This window comes from Coregonus lavaretus, assembly GCF_964263955.1.
Source record: "Coregonus lavaretus genome assembly, chromosome: 11".
Lineage (NCBI taxonomy): Eukaryota > Metazoa > Chordata > Actinopteri > Salmoniformes > Salmonidae > Coregonus > Coregonus lavaretus.
Window position 1 is genome coordinate 46,398,602 of NC_139998.1, and position 9,512 is coordinate 46,408,113.

The following is a 9,512-nucleotide window of genomic DNA, read 5'->3' on the forward strand; positions in this document are numbered from 1 at the left end:
GTCAGACTGAGCGACCAAAATGAGACGCGAAAAGCAGCTCGAGAAACAGATGACTGCTGTGGAAGGACAGCATAGCTGCGTTCCTTGTTAAATTTAGAATAACAATCGAAAACATTCTCTACAGATACAAAGAATATGGACAATAGTAAGCGGAATGTAGTTGTAACAGGTTAGTGGGTTTTCCTCAACTGTACGTAGTTTCTAGTTTGTCTTTTCAGTCAAGCTCGACAAATTAATAAAGTGTTTATTGTATTCCAAGATAAAAACAGGCCTATGAATAACTGAACATGAACATACTAGACATCATTGCATAATTGGACGATTGCATAATGTTAGGAACGTGTCAAGGTATGGCCTGTTTGTAGCAGAATAATATGAAAGTTGTAATATTTCAGACCTCCAGACATGCACTAATGAGGCTATTTGGCACATTTTGTATGTCTTCCTTGTGTTTTACAAAATCAAATTCTAGTTTCAAGAAGCATTTGCTTAACACAACGTAGCAATTTTAAACAGCATTTTCAAACTTTGAAACTAGTAAAGCTTTTATAGTCATAGTTATTCTGTCTCCCAGACACAAAGGCCAGTTGAAGACGGGATAGCTGGATAAAATATATGTAGATTGCCTGGGAACAGAGGGCCTCACAAAAGAGAGTTGGCCAGCAGCTGCCGAAAACCTCGCTCGCTCCTTTTCAACTCCCTGTCAGACAGACAGATCCCTTGGTCTCCAAGGGAACAACATACCAGCCCATTAAACCCACAAGGATTCAGAGTGATGTATCAACGTTACTGCAGCCACAATCACACATACGCTCAGTTGTGGAAAAAGTACCCAATTGTCATACTTGAGTAAAAGTATAGATACCTTAATAGAAAGTTACTCAAGTAAAAGTGAAAGTCAGCCAGTAAAATACTACTTGAGTAAAAGTCTAAAAGTATTTGGTTTTAAATATACTTAAGTGTCAAAAGTAAATGTCATTGCTAAAATATACTTAAGTATCAAAAGTAAAAGTATAAATCATTTAAAATTCCTTATATTAAGCAAAGCAGATGGCACCATTATCTTGTTTTTAATTTACGGATAGCCAGGGGCACACTACAACACTCTGACATTATTTACAAAAGATGCATTTGTGTTTAGTGAGGCAGTAGGGATGACCAAGTGTTCTCTGGCAAAGTGTGTGAATTTGACCATTTTCCTGTCCTGCTAAGCATTCAAAATGTAACAAGTACTTTTGGTTGTCAGGGAAATGTATGGAGTAAAAAGTACAATATTTTCTATAGGAATGTAGTGAAGTAAAAGTAAAAGTTGTCCAAAATGTAAATAGTAAAGTAAAGTACAGATACCCCAAAAAACGACTTAAGTAGTACTTTAAAGTATTTTTACTTAAGTACTTTACACCACTGCATACACTATATATACAAAAGTATGTGGACACCCCTTCAAATTAGTGGATTTGGCTATTTCAGTCACACCTGTTGCTGACAGGTGTATAAAATCGAGCACACAGCTATGCAATCTCCATAGACAAACATTGGCTGTAGAATGAAGAGCTCAGTGACTTTCAACGTGACACCGTCATGGGATGCCACCTTTCCAACAAGTCAGTTCGTCAAGTTTCTGCCCTGCTAGAGCTGCCCCGGTCAACTGTAAGTGCTGTTATTGTGAAGTGGAAACGTCGAGGAGCAACAACGGCTCAGCCGTGATGTGGTAGGCCAGACAAGCTCACAGAACGGGACCACCGAGTGCTGAAGCGCATAGTGCGTAAAAATTGTCTGTCCTCAGTTGCAACACTCACTACAGAGTTCCAAACTGCCTCTGGAAGCAACGTCAGCACAATAACTGTTCGTCGGGAGCTTCATGAAATGCAAAGCGTCGGCTGGAGTGGTTTAAAACTCGCCACCATTGAACTCTGGAGCAGTGGAAACGCGTTCTCTGGAGTGATCAATCACGCTTCATCATCTGGCAGTCGACGGACTAATCTGGGTTTGGCGGATGCCAGGTGAACGCTACCTGCCCCAATGCATAGTGCCAACTATAAAGTTTGATGGAGGAGGAAGTCTGGGGCTGTTATTCATGGTTTGGGCTAGGCCCCTTAGTTCCAGTGAAGGGAAGTCTTAACGCTACATTACACAATGACATTCTAGACGATTCTGTGCTTCCAACTTTGTGGCAACAGTTTGGGGAAGGCCCTTTCCTGTTTCAGCATGACAATGTCCTCGTGCACAAAGTGAGGTCCATATAGAAATGGTTTGTATGGATGAACTTGATTGGCCTGCACAGAGCCCTAACCTCAACCCCATCGAACACCTTAGGGATGATTTGGAACGCAGACTGCGAGCCAGGCCTAATCGCCCAACATCAGTGCCCGACCTCACTAATGCTCTTGTGGCTGAATGGAAGCAAGTCCCCGCAGCAATTTTCCAACATCTAGTGGAAAGCATTCCCAGAAGAGTGGAGGCTGTTATAGCAGCAAGGGGGGGACCAACTTCATATTCATGCCCATGAATTTGGAATGAGATGTTTGACGAGCAGGTGTCCACATACTTTTGGTCATGTAGTGTATAAACACATTATAAAGCTAGCTTTTTATGGGATTTAGCTTTTTTTTGTGTGGCTATTCTAGTATAGGTTCTTAGGAGAGTTTTTATTTCCCTTCAAGCAAATGTATTGCCAAGCAAACCTGGCAAATGTGTTTATAAAATGTGTATAATACAGATGTAGACCTATAAGTAAGCAACAATCTCAAGTTAATTGAACTTTGAGAGACGCCAAGCTGACATTGCTCACATTACACACAAAAATCTGCCAACAGATCTTTTTTTAAATGCTGCCATATTTTGCAGGGTTTGAGCCATTTGGAACGCATACCATTAATGCCAGTTGGGTAGCAGTCCAGGTATGTATATATTGCATATTTTACATAGGCTATATTTCATGGATTAATTATGTCTTCTGCCTAAAAACAGTCTTTATAACTATAAGGATTCGTTTATTTCCCTGACAATAACACAAAACTGCCTACATTGTTCATGCCTGTTTGGTAGAACACATTTGTTGTCATGGGATGACAAGTACATCTCACTGTCACGATCGTCTAATGAGGGAGACCAAGGCGCAGCGTTGCGAGTGAACATATTCTATTTATTTAAATGATCACACGAACCAAAACAAATAAACAACGAATGCGTGACGTCTATGGTACAACACGAACACACATGAACAAAATCCCACAACCCGAAAGAAAAACAGACAGATTAAATATGGCTCCCAATCAGAGACAACCAGCCGACAGCTGACACTCGTTGCCTCTGATTGGGAGTCACACCGGCAAACATAGAAAATAGACAACCTAGAACACCCACCAAAGAAACAGAAAACATAGAATGAACACACCCTGGCTCAACATAATGAGTCCCCGAGCCAGGGTGTGACAGTACCCCCCCCTAAAGGCGCAGACTGCGACCGCGCCTAAATACGAGCAAAAACAGGGGAGGGCTGGGTGGGCATTCCTCCTCGGCGGCGGCTCCGGGCTTGATCCCCACTTCCTCTCCAACCCCCCAAAGTACCCCTGGTCCTGTCTAGCCCCGCTGGCCGGAGCCGGACTGACGACACGCGCCCCTGGCTTGGTGCGTGGAACAGGAACGGACCGGACCGGGCTGACGATACACACCCCTGGCTTGGTGCGTGGAGCAGGAATGGACCGGAATGGGCTGGCGACGCGCACCACCGACTTGGTGCGGAGAGCAGGAACGAGCCGGACAGGGCTGACGAGACGCACCACAGACTTGGTGCGGGGAGCAGGAACAGGCCGGACCGGGCTGGCGACGCGCACCACAGGTTTGGTGCGGGGAGAAGGAACAGGCCGGGCCGGGCTGGCGACGCGCACCACAGACTTGGTGCGGAGAGCAGGAACGAGCCGGGCCGGGCTGGCGACGCGCACCACAGACTTGGTGCGGAGAGCAGGAACGGACCGGACAGGGCTGACGAAACGCACCACAGACTTGGTGCGGGGAGTAGGAACAGGCCGAACCGGGCTGGCGACGCGCACCACAGGTTTGGTGCGGGGAGGAGGAACAGGCCGGGCCGGGCTGACGACACGCACCACAGGCTCGATGCGAGGAACAGGAACAGGCCGGACCGTACTGGGGACACACACCACTGGCCCTACGCAGGGATCAGGAACGGGCCGGACCGGACTGGTAACACACCCCAGTACCTCTTGCCGTGCCTCCACACTTTCCCTCTCCTCTGTGACCAGTGGCCCCCTTAACCTGGCGGCCTCCTCTTCACACCCGCTGGACCGCTCCATCGCGGCCTCCTGCTGCCCCGTCGTCCACGTCGTGAGCCCCCCCCTAAAAATTTTCTGGGGTTCTCTCCTCCCCGTGGACCAGGCCTCCCTAGCTCTCGCCAGACTCTCGATCCATTGCTTCATAGACCAGCCTCTCTCCTCTTCACTTAGCGTGGCCCAGCCGAAACTCCTACTCCCCTGATCCCAGGTCCTTCCTCTCTCCTCTTCACGCTGCTTGGTCCAGTTTAGGTGGGATTTTCTGTCACGATCGTCTAATGAGGGAGACCAAGGCGCAGCGTTGCGAGTGAACATATTCTATTTATTTAAATGATCACACGAACCAAAACAAATAAACAACGAATGCGTGACGTCTATGGTACAACACGAACACACACGAACAAAATCCCACAACCCGAAAGAAAAACAGACAGATTAAATATGGCTCCCAATCAGAGACAACCAGCCGACAGCTGACACTCGTTGCCTCTGATTGGGAGTCACACCGGCAAACATAGAAAATAGACAACCTAGAACACCCACCAAAGAAACAGAAAACATAGAATGAACACACCCTGGCTCAACATAATGAGTCCCCGAGCCAGGGTGTGACACTCACTCAGCAAATTTCTTGCTACATATTCGTAGCCATATGTTAGCCATATAACATGAGAGAAGCATTATAGGGCCGAAGTGGTGGTGTGGGATTGTATTGGGATATTGGATGGGGACAATGGTTTTCAGGGTGTCTAGACGTACTTGATAAAGATATTAAAAGCAAACAAAGGGCTGCTTTGTGGCTGTGGTCAAACAAACCTCTTTTCAATATTTATGGGGCCTGGCGGCCGTGGCCAGTTGTCATGTAGCGGATTATGGAGCCGGCTGTGAACGTCACACCTAGCGTTAAAATTAAAAGTGTTCTCTTCTCCAGATTCCAGATATTTGCATATTTTCCTATGTGGTGGATATTATAAAATAAAGATTTGCTGGAGTCCAAGTCAAACTAAGATTATTTATTTCTGAGCTCAGAGGGAACAACAGAGTTACACAGCTCGGTGTAGACAGTCTGAATTCCGAAGCATTGGGTAATAAGCACATATCTTTATAGTTTCCTGTTCTTGGGCGGGACTTTCAGTTCTCCTTTTATCTATCTATACAAGGACACAGGAGCAAGATGGTTTGCAACACAGGATGATATTCCCAAGAACAGGCGATTATAATAGGACAGTTTCACACAGTTTCACAAGGTTAGTCACGTACTCAGTTAGGTGGACACATACAATTAAAATGTCCCATTACACTTATTTGTCCATTCCCAATTTGTATGTTTATGATATCATCCAATCATATTTCTGTTGTGTTCATTTTTAAATGAACTGAATAGACAAAATAAAGATGAAGTCTATTTATTTGAAAGGCAATGAGTTTCGAAATAATGTGAAGACATTTCTATGATCTTTTATGAATATGAATCACCTGTCTACTCTTCTCTTTGTTATAAGGAACTGAAAAAGCTGGGCTTGGGAAAGGACGTAGACTTGCATGTGTATGAGGTGCCTGTCGAGTACCAGGCGGTCCAGAGTTTGGTTCCATCACTATGGAAGCAGTATCATCCCCAGGTAAGAAAGCAACAAATGGTCTATCCTATCTCCTTTCCTGCTGGTAAATTATTCAAGATTCAAATGATATGCATCATATTTGAATTAGTTTGTTTTGTGTCCTTCTCTGCATGGGGAATCAGTTAGTGGTCCATGTTGGTGTCTCAGGTATGGCCACCACCGTTACCTTGGAGAAATGTGGCCGTAACCATGGCTACAAGGGTCTGGACAACAGCCGCTTCTGTCCCCATTCTCATTGTTGCATTGAGGGGGGTCCTGACTGCATTGACTCTGTTATTGACATGGAATCGGTCTGCAAGAGAGTGACAGCCTCTGGCCTAGGTGTAGCAGTGTCCGTCTCAAAAGATGCTGGCAGGTAAACATCCTCCTCCTGTGTGCTTTTGTGTTTGCAACATTGATTTTGTTAGCAATGTGCATGCATACACCTGTAGTTCAAAGAATGTTGTAGGTCTATGTTTTCCCAACTCTTACTGTAGAAGCACTGCTTCTCGTTTTTTCCACCAGAATTTCTGGGAACCCATTTCCCCCCCCAAGAATTTATTGCGACCCCACCCCAAATCGAATGACACAACCTTAAAATCTTAAAAAGAAACCAATAAATACATTTACTCAATAAAATAAAAACATTCTGATTATCTTTCTCAAAAAGATTTGTATATAGTCCTGTACTCTTGATTTTTTTGTTCCCCAAAAAAACACAAATAAATGTTTTATTTTATTTACATTTTGGCTACCCCACTGCAGTTCCCCGGACCCTGACTTTGAATACTGCTGGCTTAGAGGGTGTCTCAGGAAGAGTTGGGATATGCAAAAAACACATTTTCAATTCACACATGCACAATTGTACATGTGTGAAATAGGACAAATATAAGCACCCACCAAAGTATTATTATTAGAACCATTATCTTAATTCCTGTCTTTCCTGACAGGTACCTCTGTGACTTCACCTACTACACCTCTCTGTACCTAAGCCATGGGCGCTCAGCGTTCGTCCACGTGCCTCCCATAGCAAAGCCTTATAGTGGAGAGGATTTGGGTAGAGCCCTTCAAGCCATCGTACAAGAGATGCTGGACATGCTGGACCAAGCCAAAGAGAAGATCCACTGCCAGCACGTGCACTAACTGAGCTGCGAAAGCCAACTGCCTTTACCCCCTTACACACAGGAGATATTATGCACTTAAACCACAAATAACGGTTTTATTTTATTACCTCTTACCTCTTCTGGTGCAAATTAGAAAATGGCAACGAAACAGACACTTCCAGTTGACTTATTTCACAGAAATGTTTTCACCTTCTTCGTTGATGTTGCCTCAAGCTCTTGACCTGGCCCAACAGGTTTTTTTTTTTTTTTTTTATCTTAGTGGTTATGGATAGAAGTGAGGTGAGTAAAGCTGATCCAGGTTTAGTGTTTAGGTGTAACTTGAGCTTTCTCCACATCCTGTCTACATAGCAAGAGGACCCATTGCCTCCATGTTCTGGGGAATTGAACTGGAATTACTGGAATTGACAGAAGTGAGCCACCTGCTTGTGTTAAGAGAGCTACTCTTTTTGAATCTGTTGGTTTCATGGTTTTGGCTCTTTATCCATACTTACACTGTAATCTCAGAAACAGTGTATGGAAAAGCCCTTTTCTACATCAACTCACTGTACCAGATCCACATTATTTATTGGTGTCTTTCCTTTTTCCTTTTAGTTATTTTAAGGGGAATTTCTGCCTTTGGTTGTTAATCATCATCTTAAAAGAGTTGTTTTTCTTACCCGCTTTTTCATTGAAGTCTTAGGCATCCACTTGTTGGTGCTACTTAAGTCATGCTGTAGCTCAGTTGGTAGAGCATGGCGCTTGCAACGCCAGGGTTGTGGGTTTGATTCCCACAGGGGACCAGTATGAAAAAAATATGTATGCACTCACTAACTGTAAGTCGCTCTGGATAAGAGCGTCTTCTAAATGACCGTAAATGTAAAAATGTAAACGATAGTACTTCCTGGATTTGATGTAAATTATGAAATGGTGCTTTCATAAGGCGTTTAGCTGAAACATTTTCTGTAAAGCATACTTAAAAAAAAAAAAGAAGTGAACTACACATTGTGTTTGCATATTTCCCCCGTTCGTTATCTGAAAATTTTTGTTTCAGTAGTTTTTTGTATAAAAAAATAAGAATAAATATTTCAGATAGTTTCTCTTACTTGAAAATGCAAAATGTTGCTGTTTTACATTGAGGACTTGTTTCTTGAGTCTTTTTTCTTAATAAGAAGTTGTAATTTTGCCTTCTTTTACTAAGGTATCAGGGAATGGGTTGGTTCTATCTAATTTTTTTGTCTGTTGGCCCAATTTTGACTGGTAGCTGATTGGCAATGTTTGACAGATACAGTATTTGTTCAATGAATTTCATCAGATCAGTATGCTTATCCCAGCCAAGGATTTCTATTTGATGAAGTGGGCAGGTAAGTTTCAAGTTTTTATTGGCACTTGCACTAGTACAGTGAAATGCCTTTCACTGTACTAGTGCACTGGAGGTAGGCAGCCAGGTAAATATTGGACCCTGTACTTGCATTAACTATTATTATTATTTTATTTTTTACCCCCTTTTTCTCCCCAATTTTGTGATTTCCAATAGGTAGTTACAGTCTTGTCCCGTCGCTGCAACTCCCGTACGGACTCCGGAGAGGTGAAGGTTGAGAGCCATGCGTCCTCCGAAACACGACCCTGCCAAGCCGCACTGCTTCTTGACACACTGCTCGCTTAACCCGGAAGCCAGCCGCACTGCTTCTTGATACACTGCTCGCTTAACCCGGAAGCCAGCCGCACCAATGTGTCGGAGGAAACGCCGTAAAACTGACCAAAATACTTTAAGATCCTCTTCTGACCTGTGCCTTGTTGTGTTATGGAAAGGGACACAGAATTACCACTAGGTTACTATTTAGAAATTAGCGTACTACATAAATCGATCTCAGTATGTCCAACACTTATCCCAGCCTATCAGTGGAGGCTGCTAAGGGGAGGAAGGCTCACAATAATGGCCGAAACGGAGTATTGTGGCTGGAATGGAGTGAATGGAATGGTATCAAACACGTGTTTGATACCATTCCATTAACTCCATTCCAGCCATTATTATGAGCCGTCCTCCCCTCAGCAGCCTCCACTGCAGCCTATACATTCTCTGCTGTCTCAATGTGTACTTCTATTGTTCTTGGATGTATATCATATTTTATTATGGCATCTAGATTTATATCAAATTCCTTTGTGTTTTCCCAGATTGCTATTTGGCATTGAGCTGAACAATGGTTTTGAGACAGAAAGAAACATTGTGAAAAGGATTACCCTCATTCACATTTCAATAAATGAAGGAAAATAATGTTGGTTTCCTGTGTGCCTCTCTCTTTGAGAATAACCAACACAATACTTTTCAGACGTGTGTGTTCATTCTGTTCCAATCATAATAACATTCATAGTAAACTTTTCTAGGTGATAACAACTGATTTTATTTAACAATTTAAAAAGTAGATGTTTGTCATCAATATCAATCAATCAATAGATCCATCCGCCTTCCTTTGCATTTGTGTAAACGTCAATATTTCGTGCTCTACGCACTTACGTTGTGCGGC

General features: G+C 43.5%; 1 protein-coding gene across 1 annotated transcript; it reads left to right on the top strand.

The window, feature by feature from the left end:
• Positions 1-23: 23 nt before the first annotated feature.
• Positions 24-8,125, top strand: LOC311137147 (pyroglutamyl-peptidase 1-like). Its single transcript, XM_084171499.1, has 5 exons — positions 24-169; positions 2,848-2,900; positions 5,792-5,908; positions 6,031-6,263; positions 6,838-8,125. Exons 1-5 carry the CDS (start codon positions 136-138, stop codon positions 7,028-7,030), a joined length of 630 nt encoding a protein of 209 aa, XP_084027625.1. The 5' UTR covers positions 24-135; the 3' UTR covers positions 7,031-8,125.
• Positions 8,126-9,512: the final 1,387 nt, after the last annotated feature.

Bases quoted from the DNA above. Each gene is read 5' to 3' on its own strand.
- LOC311137147 (XM_084171499.1), top strand. From the start codon at position 136: ATGGACAATAGTAAGCGGAATGTAGTTGTAACAG. The intron at 2,901-5,791 runs GTATGTATATAT...CTTTGTTATAAG, and splicing joins CCAGTTGGGTAGCAGTCCAG to GAACTGAAAAAGCTGGGCTT. The intron at 6,264-6,837 runs GTAAACATCCTC...CTTTCCTGACAG, and splicing joins GTCTCAAAAGATGCTGGCAG to GTACCTCTGTGACTTCACCT.